Here is a 26,323-nt window from a genome sequence, read left to right as displayed (position 1 = left end):
TGGAGGCCTGCGCATACTAAGTCTTCAGACCCCTGGTCGCCACTAGAGAACTTTTTTGTCCCAATGGTCATCAGCTCTACGAGCTATGTCCAGGCAGCGCAGGACCGATCGCACACAACTCATTCATAAAGGTAGCAGGAAGGCGCTGGATGCAGGCCGCTACCATCCGGGAGATGTGGAAGTCATTGGGGGAGGCCTATGTTCAGCAGTGGACGTCCTGTGGCTGAAATAATGATGATGATGATGAACTCTTACTTTCGATCCTGTTGCGCCCACAGTTCTGAGATGGTGAAGTCTAGTATTCGCTTCATGTTTACTTGACTCTTTTCGTAGAGGTTGTCATCTGAAATCAAAACATCACTGTCAATAAATAGTAACAGGAAATATCCTGTCTTCTCAATAACGTTTGAACCGGCGAACTTAGTACCGCCTATGTTGATCAGAAATATGCAGGATTCTAAAGGTTAAAGAATGTTTAAATCATGTTCAAATTAGTTTTGGAGTCTAATGGAGGATTGACCTACACTTCACACGCTGGCCAGACGGGTTGGGGAGGCCTGTAGGCCTAAGATGCGCGCCGCGATAAGCGGTTATCACGCCATTTTATCGATTTTGCCCATACATTTTTATGTCGATAAAAGTTATCAAGCGCATCTTAGGCCATCTGATGTTCGCTTGTTTGTCCCTTAGTCACACGACATCCACGGGAATTTAGGGTGGTCATGCAGCGCCAAAAAGTTCGTGACACCCAGCCAAAAAGTTCGCAACGAGGGCTATCGTTTTAGCGCTCACCAGTTAGCGCCACTGTAGAGTAAGGTCCTGTCACTTGCTAGTAGCGAAGACAGTGGCACCAATTGGTGAGCGCGAAAGTGGTAGGAAGGAGGACTATCGTATTTGCACTCATCAAGATGGCGCCACTGGAGAGTAAGGCCCTGTCAATCGCCAGGGGTGCCAACTGTTAAGTATAAAAACGATAGCCCTCATTGGAATAAGGTTGTGTTGTCAACTTTTTGTCCAATTTAGGCGTCACGAACTAAGAGTAGCCTTAAGACCGTTTTTACTTACTTCCAGTGTAATGCTCGTAGAATGTCCTCGTGTCGCCAAGCTCGCCGTGAGTGTGGGGCACTATATGAACGTTCAACATATCTTTCTGGAGAAGGGGGCAGCTCTGCAATATAAACATGAATATTATAAATAAACAACTTGAAAAATTCTGCCTAAGGTGGGAATAGATCCCACGACTTTTCACTTGCTGGGCGACTACTCTTCAATTTTAAACATGAATATGAACTAAAAACTTCCGTATACTTACTGAGTTCACTACAATAGTCGAGCGGCGAAGGGATTCGAACCCGCATTCCTCGGATCACGAGTCGGCCAGTCCGATCCCTTCACCGTTCGGCTATCGTAGCTTCGAACTTAATACTTCGAATTGAATTACTAATATTCTTTATAATATTAAATTTAAAAAACCTGGTGGCCGCCCGCGACTTCGTACTCATGATCCCGTTTTACCCCCTTAGGGGTGGAGTTTCGTATAATCCGCTCTTAGTGAGCACCTACGTTCTAAAAGGAACCCCCATGCATAATTTGAGACTCCTAGCACTTGTAGTTTCGTGATGAGTGAGTCAGTTAATCAGTGACCTTTCGCTTTTATAAATACAGATTTCCCAAATTAATTTAATTAACATCTATACGAATATTATAAATGCGAAAGCAACGCTGTCTTGCTTTCATGCCTAAACCACTGAACCAATTTTGATTTGGCATAGAGATAGTTTGAGTCCCGGGAAAGGACAAAGATAGTTTTTATCCCGGTATTTGAAACAGGGACGCGCGCGATAAAGTTTTTCTGTGACAGACAAATTTCGACGCGGGCGGAAAGCTAGTCTATACCTACTTATAATAAATCTGTAGAGAGGTAAATTCTGTACATGAAATATATTTTCAAAATTTTCAAAATAACTATCTGAGGGTGATTAGTGATCGATACTGATGCCAAAAATGCAATCAGTAAAATTTTTGTCTGTCTGTCTGTCTGTATGTTCCTTATAGAAACAAAAACTACTCGACGGATTTTAACGAAACCTGGTACAATTATTCTTCATACTCCTGGGCAGGTTATAGTATACTTAGGAATTCCCACGGGAACGGGAATCAGCGGGAAAATCCTTATGTATGAAAAATCTAAACCGCTTAAGTTAGACGCTTGAGGCATGCTACCTTAGTAAACTTAAAGCTTAGTTACAACAGGATATTGCAAAATTCCCACGGGAACGGGAGTTAGCGGGAAAAAACATTTGTATGAAAAAATCTAAACCGCGTAAGATAGACGCTTGAAATTTGGCATGCAGGTACCTTAGTAAACTTAAAGCTTAGTTACAACAGGATATTGCAAAATTCCCACGGGAACGGGAGTTAGCGGGAAAAAAAAATTGTATGAAAAAATCTGAACCGCGTAAGATAGATGAAGGGGGGGTAAAACGAGATCCACGCGTACGAAGTCGCGGGCGGCCGCTAGTAATATTATAAATGCGAAAGCAAGTCTGTCTGTTTCGCTTTCATACCTAAACCACTGAACCGATTTTCATGAAATTTGGCATAGTTTGAGTCCCAGGAAAGGACATAGGATAGTTTTTATCCCGGTTTTTGAAACAGGGACGCGCGCGATAAAGTTTTTCTGTGACAGACAAAATTCGACGAGGGCGAAGCCGCGGGCGGAAAGGTAGTTTAAAATAAAATAATATGGTACTTACAGCATATCCACAGGTCTCTCCCATCTGCCGCAGTGGTGTCAATAGATCTTGCACCACTTTATCGATGCACAACACAGCACTAACTTTGAGAAACACTGTCCAGAGCCGGTGGATCATTTTGTATTGTTTTTACTATAACTTGTATGCAGCAGCTGAAGCGAATAAAGTTTTGATTCTTTCCAAAATGGAGGAAGAATTTTTCTTACGATCTTCTCTATAATTTATAACTATGGATAATGTACATAAATCTAGAAAACTTAGATGAGTTGCGCCGACTTACTAACAAACGTCACAAATCTGTTAAAATCCATAAAAACAACGCCGATTATTGTTAAAGTTACGGTTAAAGTTAGTTGGTGCAAGTCAGCCTTAGATTTAGTGCGTAAATTGTTATACAGGATGTAAATAAGTGATCTCACTCGATTATTTCTAAACTATACAAGATATCGAAAAACTGGTTACTGATCCTGAAAGTGCTTCACGAGCTCTATCAATCAGTATCAATATTAGGTAACAGAATAAACTGGATCTATCCGAAAATTCAATGGTTCCAGCTTCCATTCCAGTTATAGTTCTTGCAACTCACGAAGGCTCACTCGTTTTACTTGTGTGTGTACGTGTACATGCACATAACGATAGTATAATGTGTATCAAAACTTATGAAAAACGAACAGTAGCGAGCCACCACCACATGTAAAGCTCGCTCGCCTTCGTGAATTGCAAGAACTATACCAAATTTTCGATGTCTTGTGTAGTTTAGAAATATCGAGTGAGTTCACCTATCGTTTACGGCCTGTATAAATAGGTATACGCCTATTCCAGGCCGTGTTATCACAGATTCTCTACTAAGAGTCCCCTAGACCTAGACCTTTTAATTTTGAACGAGTACCAATACACCACAATTATAAACAAAGAACTAAACTGTACGAAGGCCAGAGGTTACTATAAATACCGAATTATTGTTATTGTTTGCCAAATGGTTTGCGTTGTTTACAAATAAATAGTATTTTGTTAACGAAAACATGTGCTTGTTTATAAATCTTATTTTGTTAACGGAGAGGTTGCATTTGTGAATGAGATTTGAGAGTAGGTATATGTATATTATACTAGTTTGTGACCACGGCTATGCCTGCTTCTCGCGACTATAAATCTGGCGCTAAAGTCAGTCAGAGCCTGACGTATGGGAGCGGCACGGTCAAACGTGAGCGAGACTTCAAATATGCTTCAGGTTTGTATTACTAAGTTAAGCGTTAATCCTAGTTTTTATATCTGGAATTATATCAGTTAAGCTATAGTTCGTTTCATCCACTCGGCCGCGCCCCACAATGTTTGGTCCCGGTCGCGCGGGGTGCGGGGAGTGTGGTCCGAGCAATCCGTAAGGCATTACTGTAGTGTGCGTGTGCACTCATGGATCATTAGCGTGTACCGATAACACTCAAACATTCGCGGAAGAATTGTGGGACGCGTCTTACGATCATAAATAAAACAAAATTTTGGCATCAAACGATTTATTAATCTACTAGCAACACGGTGCTTTTTTTGACAGCTTCGCTCGTTTCTGAGGGTAGTAGAGGGAGTTTTGACTTGATGAAGAAGCGCAGAGTGTCTCGTAAGGCAGCAGGAAAGTACGCCAGTTCGATTACTGATCCGAGACACGTGAAGCAAGGTGGGATGAGCCATCTGATCTTGTAGTTTTTGTTTTCCGACTGTGGGAAAGAGATACGTTTCATGTGAGTCAAAAAGTTCTGCTGAATAAACAGGTTTTAAAGTGGAGAGCTCTGACAACTTAGCGTAAACCTACAAGGTGGACTGACGACCTCAGGAAATAAGCTGAAGATGCGTGCTCTGTGAAGCTATCTTTTCAAGGCTTTCTAGGATAGTTTTGGCGAACAAGCGGTCACCCATCATACCTTGACCAGAATTACTTCTTATTGTTACTGAAGACCTCTTTAGGAACTATGTTGTCCTGGTACTTTTGATCTTTAAGAGGAAGAATAAGGCTTTCTAGGACAGTTTTGGTGGTCACTATTGACCAAAGATGAAGTTGTGACCTTTCAAGGGAATGTTTTAAGCTACTAACGGACGGTCACCCATCATACCTTGACCAGAATCACTCCTTATTGTTACTGAAGACCTCTATAGGAGCTATGTTCTCCTGGTACTTTTGATCTAGATGTTGAAGAATTTAAGGCTTTCTAGGACAGTTTTGGCGGTCACTCATCCTACCTTGATCAGCCCCAATCCTCTTAGCATGGTGTCAGGCAGCACCCAGGCCGCCGCGTGCCTCTGGCCTGCCCTCTTGACTAGAAGAGGGTACATTTGCCTCGCGACCTCTGCTGCAAGTCACTAACTGGATATCTCTATAGGAGCTATGTCGTCCTGGTACTTTTGGCTTACATTTGGTAGGATTTAAGGCTTTATAGGAGTAGTTTGGGCGGTCACCCATCTTCATCAGTGTTGCTGGTGTGTTCCAGAGATGTCGAAGATTGATGCTGATATCATGGGTTCGGTCACCCATCCAATGATGACCAAAGACAGATAACCTTAGTTTGCAAATATGAATGACGCTGGCACTTACTTGAAGACTTCTATAGGAACTATGTACTCCTGGTACTTTTGATCTAGACGTGGAAGAATTTAAGGCTTTCTAGGACAGTTTTGGCGGTCACCCATCCAATTTTGACCATAGGTTGACTATGACATGGAGTCGCAAGCTGTCAATGAAGGTTTTAAGCTACTAACGGGCGGTCACCCATCCTACTTCGACCAGCTCCAGACCTTTATTACTTACTGAAGAACTCTGTAGGAACTACACTCGCGAGCAAAACTATGGAATCACTTATATGAAGTTGTTTCCACGCGATCTTGTGTACTAACGAATTTGTTAGTAACAAAAAAAGTGGCACCATTTTAAAGATTAAACTTTTACCTTTTAATTGATACCAAATTTATTTAAATCACACCGGTATTTAAAAAGATATCCCGGCTGATGTGAAGAAGTAAGGAAAAAGACATGTATCAACTGTTTGATACGTCGCGAGTTGCGGCCTACTTACCCCCTATAAAACACGTGTTTTCGGATTTTTGCTTTCACACGTTGATAAATACACATCTCCGCTTTTTTTGACACTTTACCTGGGATTCTACACCTACAGAAGCAGCACAAATCGTTGCACTATTGCAAGAAGGGCTCAGCCAGCAGGCTGTCGCACGTCAGCTCCACATAAGCCAGTCCTGGGTTTCGAAAGTTTTAAGACGCTTTCGGGAGACTGGTGGCTTTATCCCGAGACCAAGTTCTGAACAGCGCCGGTGCATATCGCAGAGGGATGACCGTTTTTTCATGTCAACCTCTCTATGAAATCATCATTTGAGTGGTATCGACGTCCAGCAAGAGCTCAGAAATGTTCGTAGGATAGCTGTTAGCGTGTGGACAGATCGTCTAAGATATAAGCAATAGAATTTGACTCCAAAAAGGCCTGCCACAGGCTCGAAACTGACTGCAGGTCACCGACAAGCACGCTTTCAATTAACTCGCACTTATTTTGATGGGTAGGCGAGTAATGGAGGCGAGTTTTGTTCTGCGATGAATGCAGACTGTGTTTGCAGTGCAGCAGTTGAAGAGGTCGGGTCTATAGGCAGCCTGGGGAGCGATTTGTGCAGTGCTGGTTCGCTGAAACAGTGGCTTATGGGGGTGGCTTGCTCGACTTCCCATCGAGATGTGCACGAGCAAATTGAAAGGGTGCTTATCGGTGACCTGCCGTCAGTTTCGAGCCTGTGGCAGGCCTTTTTGGAGTCAAATTCTATTGCTTATATCTTAGACGAACTGTCCACACGCTAACAGTTATCCTACGAACATTTTTGAGCTCTTGCTGGACGTCGATACCAATGAAATGACGATTTCATAGAGGTTGACATGAAAAAACGGTCATCCTTCTGCGATGTGCACTGGCGCTGTTCAGAACTTGGTCTCGGGATAAAGCCCCTAGTCTCCCGAAAGCGTCTTAAAACTTTCGAAACCCTGGACTGGCTTATGTGGAGCTGACATGCGACAGCCCGCTGGCTGAGCCCTGCTTGCAATAGTGCAAGGATTTGTGCTGCTTCTGAAGGTGTAGAATCCCAGGTAAAGTGTCAAAAGAAGCGGAGATGTGTATGAATCAACGTGTGAAAGCAAAAATCCGAAAACACGTGCTTTTATAGGGGGTAAATGGGCCGCAACTCGCGACGTATCAAACAGTTGATACATGTCTTTTTCCTTACTTCTTCACATCAGCCGCGATATCTTTTTAAATGCTGGTGTGATTTAAATGAATTTGGTACCAATTTAAAGGTAAAAGTTTAATCTTTAAAATGGTGCCACTGTTTTTGTTACTAACAAATTCGTTAGTACACAAGATCGCGTGGAAACAACTTCATGTAAGTGATTCCATAGTTTTGCTCGCGAGTGTATGTTCTCCTGGTACTTTTGATCAAGATGTGGACGATTTAAGGCTTTCTAGGACAGTTTTGGCGGTCACCCATCCAATTTTGACCACAGGTTGACTATGACATGGAGTTGCAAGCTGTCAATGAAGGTTTTAAGCTACTAACGGGCGGTCACCCATCATACTTTGACCAGCCCCAGACCCTTACTTACTGAAGACCTCTATAGGAATTATGTTCTCCTGGTACTTTTGCCCTAAACGTGGAAGATTTCAAGGCTTTCTAGGACAGTTTTGGCGGTCACCCATCCAATATTGACCCCAGATGTGGTTGCAAAGTTACATTGCAAGGTTTTAACCTATTTAAAGATGGTCACCCATCCTACTTTGACCAGCTCCAGACCCTTATTACTTACTGAAGAACTCTATAGGAACCTGTGTTGTCTTGGTACTTTTGCCCTAAACGTGGAAGATTTTAAGGCTTTCTAGGACAGTTTTGGCGGTCACCCATCCAATTTTGACCACAGGTTGACTATGACATGGAGTTGCAAGCTGTCAATGAAGGTTTAGCTACTAACGGGCGGTCACCCATCATACCTTGACCAGAATCACTCCTTATTGTTACTGAAGATCTCTGTAGGAACTATGTTGTCCTGGTACTTTTGCCCTAAACGTGGAAGATTTCAAGGCTTTTAGGACAGTTTTGGCGGTCACCCATCCTACCTTGATCAGCCCCAATCCTCTTAGCATGGTGTCAGCCAAAACCCAGGGCGCCGCGTGCCTCTGGCCTGCCCTCTTGACTAGAAGAGGGTACATTTGCCTCGCGACCTCTGCTGCAAGCAGGGTTGCCAACTCTACGTATTTTTACGTAGATCTACGTATTTTAAGCCTTCCTTGCAAACCTACGAACTTTAGTCCCAGAATCTACGTATTTTCTATCAAATTTGCAAAATAGGCTGAATGGGCATCGTTTCCTTTACTTTCGCGAAAAAGTTGATCATGGTTCCGATCACGGTTATTTGGCATGTGGCAAAAGTCGGAACTAATGTTATTTGGACATTTCCCCATAGAAAAAATGCTGTACAGCGCCCCCCTGTAAATGTCACTGAAAAGCCTTGATCTGTGGGTCTAGACAAAGTGCACTTTTTGATCGAATCCAAAATTGAATCCGTCAAAACTCCATACTAAAAAAAGGCTTTTCGACCACTTTTCGACTGGTTTGCGATTAAAATGTGCACTTTGTCTAGACCCACTGATTTATGAAATTTGAAATGTGACGAGACGTGACAGTGTGTGTAAACCGTCAAACGGTCAAAGTGAATCTTCACTATAAAAATATTTCGAACTAAGATTGTGCTGGATTGTGCTAAGATTTCGAAGGTGTTGTTGTATTTCGATATTTTTCAACTTCCTTCCTTCTTTCCAACAAATATAATTATGTATAAATTTAATTTGTCTGAAAATGATACACAATAAAAGTGTACTTTACTACTTTCAGGGTAATATAAATTGTCGTTTTATTACTTTCACCTACCCCTACTCTCTTCATTTCACTCAGAAAAAAAAGTACGTAGATCTACGTATTTTCTATATGGAAATTGTACCATTTCTACGTAATTTTATAATCTGTCCTACGACTTTTTCAAAATCCGAGTTGGCAACACTGGCTGCAAGTCACTAACTGGATATCTCTACAGGAGCTATGTTGTCCTGGTACTTTTGGTTTTGGTAGGAAGGCTTCATAGGAGTAGTTCGGGCGGTCACCCATCTTCATCAGTGTTGCTGGTGTGTTCCAGAGATGTCGAAGACTGATATCGTGGGTTCGGTCACCCATCCAATGATGACCAAAGATAGATTGCTAATATGAAAGACGCTGGCACTTACTTGAAGACCTCTATAGGAACTATGTTCTCCTGGTACTTTTGATCTAGATGTGGACGAATTTAAGGCTTTCTAGGACAGTTTTGGCGGTCACCCATCCAATATTGACCACAGATGGAGTTGCAAAGTTACATTGCAAGGTTTTAAGCTACTAACGGGCGGTCACCCATCCTACTTTGACCAGCTCCAGACCCTTATTACTCACTGAAGAACTGTAGGAACTTATGTTGTCCTGGTACTTTTGATCTACACGTGGAAGGCTTTCTAGGATAGTTTTGGCGGTCACCCATCCTACCTTGATCAGCCCCAATCCTCTTAGCATGGTGTCAGCCAAAACCCAGGCCGCCGCGTGCCTCTGGCCTGCCCTCTTGACTAGAAGAGGGTACATTTTCCTCGCGACCTCTGCTGCTGAAGCGTTCTGGTCTGATAACCCTGAGACGCAGAAGGTGGCTTCGACGTACGCTTGTATGAGATCTGAGGTGTCTTTTATTGACTGCAACAAATAATATTTAGGTTATACAGGGAACTACCGGAAACACAAGGACCAACGACCTCATAAAGGTAGCAGGAAGGCGTTGGATGCAGGCCGCTACCAACCGGGCGATGTGGAAGTCATTGGGGGAGGCCTAAGTTCAGCAGTGATGTACTGAGGCTGAAATGATGATGATACAGGTAAATAATGACTTTAAAGGGCACAAGCTACATACGAGTATATAGCCACCCAACATTGAATCTTATTAATGTATCATAAGGTCTAAAATCATTTATTCTCTTGCCCTTGAAGGCTGCTTTTCCATAACACTGGTCACAGATATTTGTCAAGATGTGTACACATAAGTTCGTTTAAAAAAATCACGAAACTCATTTTATTTTTGCAAGTAGGCTTTTAAAAGGTACTTTTACACGTCCCAGTATTAATTAACCCTACCACTGCTTCAGGACAATAAATGGGCCAGTGCTGAGAAGAAGCAGCGCAAGAAACTCCGTCACTATTGTCAGACTCTTTTTCAAGGGTTTACAGTCTTTAAAATATACATAGTTATGAATATTTATGCGAGCTAGGCAGTTAAGCATCATAGTTGCTTACTTTGGGGCTAGCTGGCACAGTGAGATATTGTCTAAAGATATATTTACACGAGTAGATGTTTGAAAAAGTTTTCCTCTTTGCAAATACGTTGCGCAAATATTTTTGAACAGTTTTGCAAAGTTAGCCTTAGTTTATTACCTGTAGGTGCGTGTCTATGACGTCAGCAGCATTTGCGCCTAACCGGTTCAGATTCTCTATCGTCGGCTCTCTGAGGAATTTGCCCACGTCCGTTTCGATTTCTTCCACTCCTGGTAAATAAAAACATTGATAGTTTTATTAAAACTGATATTCATAGGGTATTTGAGAACAGCAGTCAATGAGGGTTTTCGCGAATGAAAAATCCGCCAGATGGCAATACGTAGACGCGAGGTCCAAATGCTGCATGATTGGTTATTTTTGACTTGACATTGACAGATATGTCAAAATCCACCAATCACGCAGCAGTCAGACCCCACATCCACGTCCCGCCATCTAGCGGATCTTTCATTCACGAAAACCCTCATTGACTGACGAACTTTTAATAGGCGTCAAAACACAATTCTTCCATAGATTTTTATATCTAGTTGATGGCGTTTTTGACAACTAATCATACATTTCAAAACAAGTATAATATCACTAGATATTAGCACTAGCGCCACACAAATATACGGTTGAATATTAAATATCAATGATAATTATGCTGTCTGTATACTAATTTTGGACGAGAGTCGCGATTATCGTCATTCTGAAATCTTTACAAATAGGCTAGATGACAAAATTTAAATTATTTGTCCGTCAGACAGATATTAGACTCGTGTTTTTTATTTTCTTTTTTGATTAAATTATTATTTTGCTACATCGAGTTGAAATGACGCCTTACGTCACGCCTATGTAGAATTTTTACTTAGAAGTGATTTGGAACAGTGACGTGTTTCATTATTTTTTTTAGCAGTTCCATTTGCATTTGGCAAATGACTCAGATATGATATGATCTTGGCTATTTCCAAACTCACCCAATGGCTCAGATATGATCTAGACCGTAGTACAAACCTGAGGAGTCCAAACTGATGTCCTTCACGATGTCCGCAGATTCGTTGATTTCAGTTTCGTCTCCGCTATCGTTGTCCGACTCGTCGTCCTCTTCAGAGCCATCTTCGTCGGAATCTGTTACGTCTGCCAACAAATACATAAACTTTGTTTAAAAAAAACTAATTTGACGGCAGTGAAAGAGAAAACGCAAGATGGCGCGTGCACCGAGCGTCATCAGTGGCCTAATTAGGGCTATCGTTTTAGCGCTCACCAGTTAGCGCCACTGTAGAGTAAGGTCCTGTCACTTGCTAGTAGCGAAGACAGTGGCACCAACTGGTGAGCGCGAAAGTGGTAGGAGGACTATCGCATTTGCACTCATCAAGATGGCGCCACTGTAGAGTAAGGTCCTGTCAATCGCCAGGGGTGCCAACTGTTAAGTATAAAAACGATAGCCCTCATTCACGTAGTTTGACAGTCCAAGTACTGTCACTTGAACACCTATGGGCTACGTAATCGGCAATAATTACTGCTCAAATTATAATTAACTAGCTTTTGCCCAGGGCTTCGCCCGCGCGAAATTTTGTCAGTCGAAAAAACTATTGCGCTCGTCCATGTTTCAAATCCCGGATAATAATGTCCTTTCCCGGGACTAAATACTTTATTGCTTCACCACATTAGCATTTAGGTTTTACAATTCAAGCAGATCAACGTGGACTCAGGTCACAGCAAAATTTGGAAGGAGGCTATATCAAACTATCTCACTACCTCATCAAAATCGGTTCAGTGATTTAGGCGTGAAAGCGTAACAGACAGAGTTAGGCCCAGAACAGACGGTGAAACGCAACTGCAACGAAACTTCAACTGCTAGTTACTTTTGAGTTGCATCTAAGTTTCTGCCATAACTTTCAGTTTCATTCATCAGAATCATCACAAAGTTGCAGTTTCGTTGCAGTTGCGTTTCACCGTCTGTTCTAGATGATGATGAATATTCAATCGATTGCCAAATACTATAAAACAATTAGAGGGAATCAAATTTAAACGAACGCTCAAAGACTGGTTATTTGACAAATCTTTTTATAATTTAAATGAATATTTTAATGTAATGTAATGAATAATTTTATAATAACTGACATTGCAAATAATAATCCAATTAATAATTAATTATGTTTTTGACAATTTATATTGTACGTCCGAAATGGATAAATTGTGTACTTTAGCATTATGTGCCTTTTATGTAACACCACTGTATCAACACAATTAACAATAAATGCTTATCTTATCTTATCTTATCTTATCTACTCACATTCGTCGTCACTGCCTCCTTCCCCGTCGCTCAATTCAACTCGTGCGCCTAGCTTGTCCTGAATTGACTTTTTGTTGGACGCTCCACCCAAACTGTTGCCTGAAACAAATAATAAGTAGGTATAAAATAATTTTTTACATATCTTTATACAGATACTAGCTTTCCGCCCGCGGCTTCGCCCGCGTGGAATTTTGTCTGTCACAGAAAAACTATAGCGCGCGTCCCTGTATCAAAAACCGGGATAAAAACTATCCTATGTCCTTTCCCGGGACTCAAACTATCTCTATGCCAAATTTCATCAAAATCGGTTCAGTGGTTTAGGCGTGAAAGCAAGACAGACAGACAGAGTTACTTTTGCATTTATAATATTAGTATAGATTTTCAATCAACGTGAACCTTACGTCTGCGTAAAATAAAAATAATAGGTATGATATAGGTCTAAAGCCCGGTCTGCGAGCACGTAGAATTTTGTCCAATGACCCCAAGCTACCCATCCTTATCGCTCGCGCGTAATTATATTGCTGTCGCGCTCGCACACTCACTGCGGGCGCCCGTCGCACAGTCGCGACAGCAATATAATTACGCGCGAGCGATAAGGATGGGTAGCTTGGGGTCATTGGACTAAATTCTACGTGCTCACGGACCAGGCTTTAGATGCGCAGTTAGCTCGATCGGGTATAGGCTGATCTTTACTTACGTACTTGAACCAAAGAGATATACAGGGTGACTTTTGTATCAGTATCCAAATTTTAATATAATAATCTATGAAGCGAAAGACAAAACACGTATTTTTTATTTTTGTATCGTCCAGTACAAAAATGTCAAAATAAAGCACCCAGAAACAGTCTGAAAAAACACTTACACCGTGGTCACGGCTCACTCGCTTACGCACGCACACACGTACGCGCCTGCCCGCGCCGCATTTCATTCATTGCGATACGATTTATAAGTTGTCGATTTTCCCTTCATACTTTCACGGGCTTAGGACCGTCAAAATGCAAAAGATTTCAAAGTGGTAATTAGTTTTAATTAAACAGACTTACTAATTTATGGTAGAAAAATTAAATACCTACGACAATAATTACGCTATCAAAAAGAAAATAAAATCACCGAGAGCGGTAACACTACTTTTCTTGTGTACCTATTCGGGGGTATTTATCGTTATTTTCATGTGCAATAATTGAGATTGCTTACCAAACCTACCTAACCTAACAACAAACTAACAAATTATGAGTAGTTATTTTAATAATTGCCCAAAGTGCATACCATTTTTCTCCAGACAGACTTGCACGCTTTTGTACATTGTCTTTGAGTTTATTTAAAACTACAGTGTCATTTCGCACTTCGCGTCTCGTGTAGGTACTTACCTACTTGCTCGCGGATCTCGCTTCAGTTTGCCGCTAAAATCGTTCACCGGTTTGGCACTGTTGGGTTTAGTCCTTGGTTACGAAGTCGAGGTATTCCTCTGGGCCCGGTTCAAACTCTCTCCACTTAAAATGTAGCACCGAATCATTTCATAACACTCGCGCTGCGAATACATCGTTACGTTGACCGCATGACGGAACGATCGGCGCGCGCAGCGATACGCGCGTCTCGTAATGGGTTGCGCGGGCGACTGATTGAAGCGCCGCGCGGCCAGGCCGGCCGGTCGAGCGTTGCCACACGTTGCCAGCTCTCCGTTCGACCAGCTCTCCCGCAAAATGTTTACGCGCTAAGCGCGGTAACCACACTACGTGATTAATTGGTTAGGAAAAAAATAGTTGATGTTAAAATTTGACCTACCTATTTTTTATTAAAAATGTCATCTATAAACGATACCTAATGTCAGGAAAAAATTTGGATACTGATACAAAAGTCACCCTGTATTTTCTCTTTCTTTACTTACCAGCAAGAGTCAGCTTATTTAATCCGCCTACAGCCACTGAATCAACCAAGCCCATGCACGCGTCCCTTCCAATTTCATTGTGACTCAGATCCAGGGTTTCTAACACGTGTGTGTTGTCTTTGAAGGCTTTCGCTAGCGCGTTGGCACCCTTGCTTTTGAGTAGGCAGTCGCCGAAGTTGATGGACTTGAGGTTTTTTAGGCTGTAATAAAGTACAATAAAGGTTATTAGATTGAAAAATCTGTATACATAAGGCCCGGTCTCCACCAAGGCGGAGCGGAGCGGAGAAGTGTCGAGCCGTCAAATTTGACAGGGGCGGCGGCGCGGCGGGTAGCGGAGAAGTGGAAATAATGAAATCTGATTGGTTATTCAAAACACTTCTCCGCTCTGCTGGCCGGGCCTAAAAGGTGACGGTTACTGACTGATATCCAACAAACAGCTGAAATCTTTTACTTCGCTGTTTAGTTATTATGATTTGACTAGCTTTTGCCCACGGCTTCACCCGCGTGAAATTTAGTTTGTCACAGATCGTCATAAATTATAGCCTATATGATAATCTGGGTTATAAACAATAATACTGTAAAGTTTCATCAAAATCCGTTCAGTAGTTTTTGCGTGAAAGAGTAACAAACATCCATCCAGACATCCAAACTTTCGCATTCATAATATTAGTAGGATTATGAGTTTGTTCTCGCCAGGGATTGAAACGGGGATCCAAAGTTGTATGGAGAAATAAAAGATTGTGTAAACCGCGGGCGGAAAGCTAGTAAAACCATCTTTCTTCTTCTTTTTTGTTGATGTTGGCAATACACGTCGAGGTCGACTTGATTTGTGCCATTTTCAAGTATACAGGGTGTTAGGTAAATGGGTATATGAGCCGACACTAGCCCATGTTAACATGGGCATATAAATGGTATGGTGAAGTCAGAAAGGACAATGTTCGTTCTCCATACATTGTTCGCCTAAGAACCAACAATTTTGACATATTACTACCCGAAAGCGAAATAATACGATTCTGTGTGTAAGAACAATGATTCCTGATGGACACTTGCCATAAAATTAATAATTAAGAATATTAAATCACAGCGATTTTATAATATGTCGTTTATGACAACATGGCGTCTAATGTATTGTGTGAATGTATGAACACCGATTCGCGAAAAATGTTTTGTATTGTCGTCACGCCGAGTCGCAGCCAAATAGTATAAAATAATAGAACAAGTTTTAGAAATACAACTCGGCATTCCACTTTTATAATATGCCCACATATTGCACGTAAATAAACAACATGAATCGTAGTTTGTTTCCACCCTTGTCATCTGACACATGAAATAAACTCCTATTGTATTATAGATATCGAAGCCGAATCGTATATAATAATAGAATGAGAGATCACTCGGGGTTCCACTTTTATAAAATACCTACATATTGCATAAAAATAACACGAATCATGAGTTTTCTTTTCACCATTTACATCTGACACGAGATATCAAACTCCTATCTCCATGACTACCGTCGTAGTCTATGCCAAAGACTACAATATTTTAAGCAAGAAGTTTCAAACCTTAGCGGCTACAGTAACCCCTGGGCCACATACATCATGATAACATTCGGTCGACACCGGAACGAAGTCTTGCGATTATGCAAAAAAGCATCGTATTCTAGTGCGGCTATATCACGTTCAACCGGGGTTTTAATTCGACTAAAGTCCTGACTAAAGACTGGAAGAAAATACGCCGCATTGTATGAGCACTTCGTGTTCGTTAAAGCGGCTTCAGATCTAGAGCCCACATAGTTTTCTTTCCAATAATATCCGCAAGTAGCGCTGCATGATCTTTACAACAAAAACGGCAATAGTTATTAAGGTGCCAAAATTATATGATTACTTTGGCACGGTATTATACACGTTCGAAGATTTGTCATTTTCATTCATTTCATTATCATCATCATCATTTCAGCCACAGGACGTCCACTACTGAACATAGGCCTCCCCCAATGACTTCCACATCGCACGGTTGGTAGCGGCCTGCATCCAGCGCCTTCCCGCTACCTTTATCAGGTCGTCGGTCCACCTTGTGGTGGGTTGACATTGCAGAATATGACTTTTGATAGGTTCATCATAGAATTCGGCGGGGATATCCTCACGGAGGAAGTTCGAAAAAGGGCGGAACAAGATCTTATAATAATGCAAGAGCGAAGCTGTAACGGGCGTGCTTCTACGTGTAATCCGGCGAGTATGCAATAAATAGTAATGTCTGGTAAATAGTGGTAATACGTATCGTTCGTTCGTTCGTTTTAGCCGAAAAGACGTCCACTGCTGGACAAAGGCCTCCCCCAAGGATTTCCACGAAGACCGATCCTGCACCGCTCGCATACAGGCACCTCCCGCGACCTTCACCAGATCGTCGGTCCACCTAGTGGGAGGCCTGCCCACGCTACGTCTTTCGGCTCGTGGTCGCCACTCAAGAACTTTCCTGCCCCAGCGGCCATCAGCTCTACGAGCTATGTGCCCCGCCCCGTCTATGTCTATATGCACTACTATGCGAAGAAAGAGCACTTGAATGACATTGATTGACAATGAAAATCAGGGTTACCATTTTATAAGATCTCCTCACTATTGAGGGTAACAAAGTAACATTAATAATCTAGCCATTAATTACATTTATTACCTATACGAGAAAGTAAAGCAACATGCGGTTTTATTTTAATTTGTAAAATATTTGTAACAGTTTGTTCTAAGTTTAGTTTTACAACAGTATTGCTGTTTCAGCTGTCACTGTGAAGCTTTGGGAAAATAAATAAATAGAAAAAATATTAACATAAATATTTATTTAAGTTTTTATGTTCATTATCATAATATGCCAATTTAAGTTACACTGTGTGACAGTCTTTGACACTAAACAAACTCTTCAGCTTAATAATACCTACCTACAGGGCGTTTTTATAGTTACTCTTGCTGATGCTGATACAACTACTTTTCTTACAGGACCAATATTAAATTCTCAAAAAAATTCACATCCTCGTGATGGTGATAATTTCTATGGAGTGGTTTTTTTTTATATTCGGTCTCTTGGGATAAGTTATTCCATTTGAGCAGTAGAATTAATCCTTTTTTTTTGATCACATATAAAAATAACACAAGTGTTTAGGAAAACTTCTTCTTTGGTATGGTATCACTACGGAGTTATAATGGCGGCAACTCTGTATCACTGACTTGTAACTTTCAAACAGTATGAATAATAAGGGCACCACATTGGTTTTCTTTCTGAAAAAAGGCTTTCACTTTTAGTACTAACCCTTTAGCACTATTTCATTGAAATAAAAATACAATAAACGCACAGAAGACTGAAATTGAGTCAACTGACGTGACATTTATAATTTGTTGACATTATGACAGTATGACAAGACTAGGGATTGAAAAAGTTTTAATTGAAAAAGTAAAATGACAATTTATTAAAACGTTTCACAAGGATATAATCGATTAAAAATATTTATAAAATGTTCTGATACTTGCCTGTAGCGATTATCCAATCCTGGTTTCTACTGAAAAACTACCTCGTGGCAAGATTTTAATAAAATAATAAAATCTTTATCTTCTCTTTCACAATCTATAAAAGTTCATTTGGTCTATTATTATACATGTGCTATGAATGAGGGTTTTCGCGATTGAAAAATCCGCGAGATGGCAAAACGTAGACGCGAGGTCCAAATGCTGCATGATTGGTGGATTTTGACATATCTGTCAATGTCATGTCAAAAATAACCAATCATGCAGCATTTGGACCTCGCGTCTACGTATTGCCATCTGGCGGATTTTTCAATCGCGAAAACCCTCATTGGCATAGATTATGAGAGACTGGCAACTATACTAGGTTGATATATGTTTCTCTCACTTCAACTGGCATTGGATTCAACATCGGATTCTGACACTTTTACAGTTATGATACCATGAATATCAGTTTATGGTCCTAATTATTTTTATTTTATTTACGACCTTCGACCAGTTGGACACTTTAGATAGCTTCTTGTAATAGTGTCAATATCTTTTTAGCTTTTAACGCAAATCTAGTCTTCAAAGCAGTTTAATTGATTTATTTTATTTTCAAAATCGATATTTTATTGTCTATGATGGCCGCAGGAACATCACTATACATGGACTCCCAGCAATAAAGTACGGTAACCGGTAACGGTACGCCTCGTACAGATTTTATCGGCAAAAATTATGGAACTTGATAGGTTTTAGACCATGCCACGCACCAAAACGTCCGGAAGTTGTAATAGTATTATAGAATAAACGTTAAAAGACTTATTTATTTAATTTTTCAATGCTTAAGTGTCCATTAGAATGAAAGGGTGCTTAATGTATTAAAAAAAATAGAAAATAATTATGATGGGTTAATGTTTTTGGGCGGTTTTTAGGCGGTTTCTGACAATGTCCTTTGATATCATCATTTTAATTTTCTTAATTTTCATACAAAATAAATTTTATAAAATCCGATTTGTATGAAAATTAAAATAATTAAAATGAAGATATCAATTTTCTGACTTCACCATACCATTTATATGCCCATGTTAACATGGGCTAGTGTCGGCTCATATACCCATTTACCTAACACCCTGTATAAGTGATTCGAGTTAGAAAATGACTTCCCACCCTTTGAGTCTCAGTAAAGTTGTGGTGCTTTACTGAGACCTCCTATGGACAACTTGAGAGAACTAGAAGAATCACGATGCACTGTTTTGCTTCACTTGCCCACACTCATGCACGTTCACGAACACTCAATGGTTAATAATCCACCATTATTACACATTAATAGTCGCCCACACACGAATTTGAGAAAATAAAACAAAACCGCTAACATGACGCTTCAGATTCCCGCCAAGAAGTCAAAAACCATCTTTATTGTGGAGCATAGGTGAGAACAAGTTACAATAGTTTAACTTAGATCTAACTTCATTCTGTAGGACGTAATGGCCATAGACAATAAATTTTATAAGATCCAAAATTAAATTGTTTCAGTTACCTGGGCAAAGCCTAGCTTGGCATTGGCTGCAGCTTCATTCAGCCATATTGTTAAGCTTTTTTTATACCATATTAGATTAGAATAACAACGACTAGGCAACGCTTATGCGATAGCTGCGACCTTTCGTTTCCATTGCTAAGCTATTACACACTCTATACCAATGACCATAAGGTACACAATCGCCTAAATTATACACACTTACCTAGGCAACGCTTGGGCGATAGCCGCAGCGCCTTTCGGCCCTATTGTGTTGTCGTTAAGGTTGAAAGTGCTGAGTCTCTGGTTCTATTTGAAGCTCTTTTACCCCTTATACCAATGACAATAAGCTCCAAAATTGTTTAACTTGCCTGGGCAATGGCCGCAACGCCTTTAGACCCTACCTTATACCAATGACAATAAGTTACAAAATTACTTAACTTAAATGCGCGATAGCTGCAGCGCCTTTCGGCTCCATTGCTAAGCTATTACACACTCTATACCAATGACCATAAGATCAAAATCAAAATTTTCTTTATTTGTTTAGACTAATTAAATTAGTACTTGCAAATCGTCAAATGCTCTTAAGGAGCCTATACATGTCTCATTCTTTTTTTGCCCTACCAGCGCTTCGAGACAAACATTTGGCAAGTGCTGAGAAGAAGCGCCGCAACAAACTCAGTCACCACTGTCTGCCAGTTTAAAAATATAAAAAAGTAGGAAGTAACAATACATTCAGAAGCAAGTTACTTACCACGCGCTCCCGTTGATAGAAAGTGGCCTTTAAGACGCCCATCTAGCACGAGACCGCGTGGCAGTTTTGAATATATTTATTTAGTGCCGTGCTAATTTCTAGGTTAACCTTTAGCTACTGAGGTGGATTTAATTTCACGTAAACACTGACGTGGGGGCCTGAGAGGCCCGTACATATGTGTGCTTATATTTAAAAATATATAATCTTTTTAGGGTTTTTTTGTTTAATAATTATTAATTGTGGTTATATTTAAATACAATAAAACGATTTTTATGTAAATTATTTGTTAATAAGTACGTATTATTTCAATATTTAGAAAACATGTAGCATTTTTTGGCAAACATCTCATGAAATCATGATTTACAAAGTTATCATGAAAAATATTCATAAATTCAACAAATCAACTTAGAATCTTAATTTTCAATAGTCTTTTTAGCTAATGATATATCAGTAATCCTAATATGAAAAAGGGGGAAAAAAATTACTCACATCAAATAGTGCGAATTAAACACAGTCTGGATAAACTTGCTTTGCTCAGTGAAGAAAGCCATACATATTTTTAAAATGTAGATTTCATTTGAATCTTCAAAATACATTTATGGCACTTGGTTTCATCGTTTAAATCCTGATAGACAGGTACAGGCTTATCATTTCCTAGCATACGTGCCAAAAACTACTGTTCTTCTATTTTTCGTTAAATGCTGGTTATTTTTACTTCCGAGATACCGCTTTCTCTCGGACGACGTACTGTGAGCTCCATATTATAGATTTTTTCAAATTATTTCAAGAAAAGACGACAACCAAATAAAAACTATAGACAAAAAAAGTTACGCCAATACTGAGGGGCCTGAGAGGCCCACAAGAAACTTTAAAATTAATTTACCTACTGAAATTGCGCGTGCAATCACGTGCACCGTTGTTGACAGCCTCGGCTCAATGAAACTTGAAGGTACTAAAAGATTCGCGTGTGTCGTGCACGTGGGAGAGGAAAAATTCAACAATTTGACTTTTGCAAGGCCTGAGAGGCCCCCACGTCAGTAGTTAAAGGTTAATTGTTGCGTTTTGATACATATATATTTTATGTCAGGTATATCTTTCCTTGACCAGTCCCCGAAGGCAGCGCCTGTTAACAGACATGACGTGTGAACCAGCCATCGCTTCACTCGACCATATTATAGGGAATTTAACGACCCGCCTCACACGCCACTACCCCAGAGACATTTTAGTGAGCATGACAAGTCTAAGATATCCTTCTGGCCAAGTGCCAGATATGAAACTATTTAGGAGACAAGGCAAGAAAACTCTAGAGAAAAAAGCAAGGTAAACAATCGCTTAAATTATACACACTTACCTAGGCAACGCTTGGGCGATGGCCGCAGCGCCTTTCGGCCCTATTGTGTTGTCGTTAAGGTTCAAAGTGCTGAGTCTCGGGTTTTGCTTGAAGGCGTCGGACAGAGCTGTGATCCCGACGTGGTATATTCCGTTTTGTGGCATCGCTACCTCTTCTAAAGTGCCCATGTTCTGGAAAAATAAAAAACAGTACATACATTAATTAATCAAATCAAATCAAAAATATTTATTTACTAGCAAGTACCTACGTTCTAAAAGGAACCCCCATGCAAAATTGAGACTCCCACTGGTAGTTTCGGAGATTTCGTGATGAGTGAATGAGTCAGTCAGTGACCTTTCGCTTTTATAGATATACCTACCTAGATATAATTTTAACTAATATTTTAGCACTTCAGCTACACTACACTATTTAACTAGGCGATCAGCGATTTAGCCGTTTTTAAGAAGCTGAAATAACATCCACGATTTCACTTATGTAAAATCTAAAAAATCTCAGAGCTTAAATTTTCAGTGTGCCAATGAGTGATAACAACGTCTTTTTGCTGAAACGAACGAACGTTTTACCTTGCGAAGTGGACCAATTGAGAGTTAGACAGTTGCGGATTGGCCGAGAGCGCTTTGGCCAGTAGTTAATTAGAAAAAGAAATATTTGTTACCTTAAACACAGCAGCCAGTGCCTTAGCCCCATCATTCTCGAGTCTGTTCCGGCCCGCAACGAATACTTTGAGTCGCCGAGGATTGGTTGACAATGCTTTGGCCAGGAGCTTGCCCCCAGTTATGCCGAGACCGTTGTTGTTTAGACGGAGTTCCTGGAAAGAAGTTGATAGGTTACAAAAACAGTAAGGGCTATTTTAAATAACATATATTGAGCTGGACGTTAGTCGTCCGTTTGCAGGACTACACATGGAAAATGTATGGAAACTGCATTGGAATAAATCTTAATAAGAATAAGAAATTTATTCATAATGTTCATTATAATACCAACAGTTAGCCAAGGCTCAGACCACCGATTTTTCGTCGGCCGATAGTTTAGTCATTCAAAACGGGACTATTCCCACCTCTCGTTCCCACCACTGCAACTCCTGTGTAGGCAGGATCTACAGCTTGACCGCCACAAAAACCCAACCAATGAAGGTCAAGTTTGTCCCGGGGGAAAGTTAAACTGTCATTGGACCCGCAACGATATTAATAAGAAGAACATAGGAGGAGTTTGAAATTCGGTCGCAGGTGTTTTATACTTAAGGACACAGATGGCCCGCGCCCCCCTTTAAAGGTCTTTGCGGCTCCCCTGGGGGGCGCGCCCCCCACTTTGGGAACCAATGATCTAACCTAATGAGCTTACCTGAAGTTGGCTGCAGACCTCGCTCTCCAGCAACTTAGCGAGTCCCTCCACCCCGATGGGCCCGAAGGCGTTGTCGCTGAGGTCCAGCGACTGCAACCGGGCGCCGGCCGTTATCATGCCGTCGCCTAGCGCTTTCTGTGGAGAGAAATGTGTTTATTTAGTTCAAAGTTACTAGCGACCTGCCCCGGTTTCACCTGGGAGCTAAGTATACTTAAAAACCCTCCTGAATCACTCTAAGACAGTGGTTCTTAACCGGTGGTCCCTGGAGGCATTCCAAGTGGTCCACGAAGACATCGTAATAAACGTGATGAGTCGAGTCAACACAACGCAAACGGCGCACAGTGGGCGAGAAATCGACCTCCCTTTCATAGGATTTTGAAAAAAAATAAATAAGTGGTCCCTGACAAGACAGAAATTTGGTAAAATGGTCCCTCGTGACTTAAAGGTTAAGAACCACTGCTCTAAGATATCTATTAAAAAAACCGCATCAAAATCGGTTGCGTAATTTTAAAGATTTACAGGACAGACAGCGGCAAGCAACTATGTTTTATTATACGTTTGGGCACGTCAAAAATACATGAAAAAGGTAGTCTGTATTTGGGTTCTTTCTTTGCATGTCTAGCGACTGGCATTATCATGGCATTGCCTAGCGCTTTGTGCGGAGAGAAATGTCTTTATTTAGGTTTAAGATATTTGAAACTTGTGAATGTAAAAAATTAAGTGATTTTCGCCCTTATCTTTACTCTGTGAAGTTTGGAACAAGTAATATCAGTAGGGAAGTATGAATACTTTCACTGCTCAGTTGAACAATTTGGTATTTATTTTTGGAGATAAAATTGTTATGAAGATGAGTTAGGGTATGTGATTTATTGGGCAATAAAATTATTTGTATTTAAGGAAACTAAAAAAAAAACTGATTATTTTATGTTAAAGGTAAGGAACGGTACAGAATATTGTGTCTGTCAAAGTAAAAAAATATTTGTTAAATTACCACATAATTAAAAAAAAAAAAAAAAAATTATTGTTCTTAGGATCCTTTACAGATGTCACGCCCATATTCACAAACAATACTATGAGGTCTCACAGTGCGCGTGGACGCACAGGTTGATACACGAACCAATCACGGAGCTCTTATTCAACGCTGTGCATTCTATTTGCTGCTTCACTTAAGCAAGCATCATTTTTAATACGGGCGATGATAATATTTTCTTTTCTAACAGCACTTAAGCCAATGAGGATTTTCGCGAATGAAAGATCCGCTAGATGGCAGTACGTGGATGTGGGGTCTGACTGCTGCGTGATTGGTGGATTTTGACATATCTGTCAATGTCATGTCAAAAATAACCAATCATGTAGCATTTGGACCTCGCGTTTACGTATTGCCATCGGGCGGATTTTTCATTCGCGAAAACTCTCATTTAAGAAGGGCTGAGGAATAATAATAATCTCACCAGCGCCGGAGGTATCTCCGTCTTCATCCTCCCAGTGAACATATCGGAGAACTTAGCAACTTTCAGCTCGGGATGGTGCTCCAACGCTTTAGCGATTGCCTGCGCTGCGGTCACGCCCAGCGTGTTGCCGGTTAGGGTCAGATACTGGAGGTCGGGGCATTTGTTGATCGCTTCTACGATTGGTTGCGCTGGGGATTAAAAATAATAAATAAATAATAATTATTTATTGTTTATTGTTGCTGCATCTCTCCTAAATTCTGAGAACTCTACATTCAAGCTCAGGAGAATCAGAATCATCATTTATTTACTTTTAATGTGGTACAGAAGATGAATACAGAAAACAAATAGCATCAATCTGAAGAGTAATTCTAAAAGAAAAGAGGTGACACATCATGGGATGTGCAGAGCAGGAACTGTCATTACAATTAAAATTTAAACCATAGTAAATACAGGAAACAAAAGGCCATGGATGGCTCAAGCTGCCTCGAGAGTAAGTCCCGGGCTGCGCTGTTTTTCAACCTTGCCCATCTCTCTGAAGATAATAGTTGGAGCAATTTGAAATGGTGCTAGCTGACATGAAAAACGAATGAGTAAGTAATTAATCGTAAAGATTCACCATTTTCATTTCAGCCATAGGACGTCCACTGCCGAACATAGGTTTTCCCCAATGACTTAAATACTGACCAGTTGATAACAGCCAGCATTTTCCTGCTACCTTTAGGAGGTTGTTGGTCCACCTTTTGGGTGGACGTCTTACATTACTGGTATGTGGCCCCCACACCAGAATCTTGCTGCCCCATTAAAAAATTAATGTATTTACTGTCTTTGTGCTTTCAGTAAATAAAAACCTGAATGAACCTATCCTATCAATATCATTTCTTATTTTTTTATTTATTGCACATTAATAGATATATTGTATATTGTTAGGTACTTATTATAGTCAATGAATGTTATTCAAAATGAGATCTACAATATTTATTTTGTACTATTTTATTTTAAAAAAGTAAGTTCAGATAATGTATTCCACACATTTTAATACTCTTCATAATCTTTCACTTTGTTATATTACTAACTTAGAAAGACCTTTTAACCTATGATAGTCAGATAGTTTATAGAATTTTCATTTCAATATTTTATGTGGTAAATCTCAGAAAATACTGAAGAGACCTTAATATAGGCTTTACATAGGACTCCAATGTAGGTTTGTGTAATGTAATTACACCCGAAGAAAGCCTGGGCAGGTTGTTTTAATACAATAATAGCGTCAAGATGAAAAAAGGCGCACATTTAAGTATGAATAGGTTATGTTTACAAAACACTCGAAAAACCCCATTATTGTTAGCGCTTTTGATAAATCGACCTTAATCATTCATTATAAAAGGCCGAGAGACATAATTTAATGTAAGTATAGAGCTGTAGGCGCGAAAAACTTACCATCTTGCTCAGAGTCCAGTTTCAAAGATTTCCCCGAAAAATCAACGCCACTGGTCGTCCTATTAGGATCGTTTAAAGCTTTCGTAATGGAATTAAAGTCGAAAGTAGCCATAATTATAAGTTATTAATAACTATTGATTAAATAAATATGTACACAAACAAAATTACATGGAAACAAACGCTCGATCAACGGATCTTTTTTATATTTTTTTGACAACTGACATGACGTTTTTGAACTTTTTAAAAAATTTTTAAATCCGTTCGTAAACTTGGATTAATGGTGGTTTAGGCGTGAGCTAGCTCATCTTAACTCGAAGATCATCTTTATGATCATTCGTGATCATTACTCATATTTTCAAAAGTCGGCTAAAAATCCCGAAAATGGTTCATCATTATCAACGGTTTATCGAAATGCAAATCAATTTGGTAAATATTTCAACGCATAAAGGTTTAATAAGCTTTTAAGATAAATTCAGTCTACCGTAAATTCAGTTAACCTCATGTTTATTTATTTATTTTTATTTTTCTTTATTCAGAAAACCACAGCTCTTTATAATAATAATACAAACAGGTATTTTTGTTCTTACAGCCAATAATGGTAATGTTAACCTTTACTCAAAAAAGAAGAAAGATGAAATACCAAATCAAAACAGAAT

At 40.1% G+C, this 26,323-nt stretch overlaps 1 protein-coding gene across 1 annotated transcript; it reads right to left on the bottom strand.

The window, feature by feature from the left end:
- Positions 1-4,247: 4,247 nt before the first annotated feature.
- LOC135085289 (ran GTPase-activating protein 1) lies at positions 4,248-25,883 on the bottom strand. The gene is made up of 11 exons (XM_063980065.1): positions 25,668-25,883; positions 24,234-24,421; positions 22,783-22,917; positions 22,097-22,249; positions 21,442-21,611; positions 14,339-14,538; positions 12,454-12,552; positions 11,172-11,294; positions 10,281-10,390; positions 9,351-9,548; positions 4,248-4,462 (listed from the first exon to the last, which is right to left on the bottom strand). Exons 1-11 carry the CDS (start codon positions 25,777-25,779, stop codon positions 4,268-4,270), a joined length of 1,683 nt encoding a protein of 560 aa, XP_063836135.1. The 5' UTR covers positions 25,780-25,883; the 3' UTR covers positions 4,248-4,267.
- Positions 25,884-26,323: the final 440 nt, after the last annotated feature.

This window comes from Ostrinia nubilalis, chromosome 28, assembly GCF_963855985.1.
Source record: "Ostrinia nubilalis chromosome 28, ilOstNubi1.1, whole genome shotgun sequence".
In the NCBI taxonomy this organism is placed as follows: domain Eukaryota; kingdom Metazoa; phylum Arthropoda; class Insecta; order Lepidoptera; family Crambidae; genus Ostrinia; species Ostrinia nubilalis.
The sequence above is the reverse complement of the archived record's forward strand: the minus strand, read 5'-3'. Positions and strand labels throughout refer to the sequence as shown.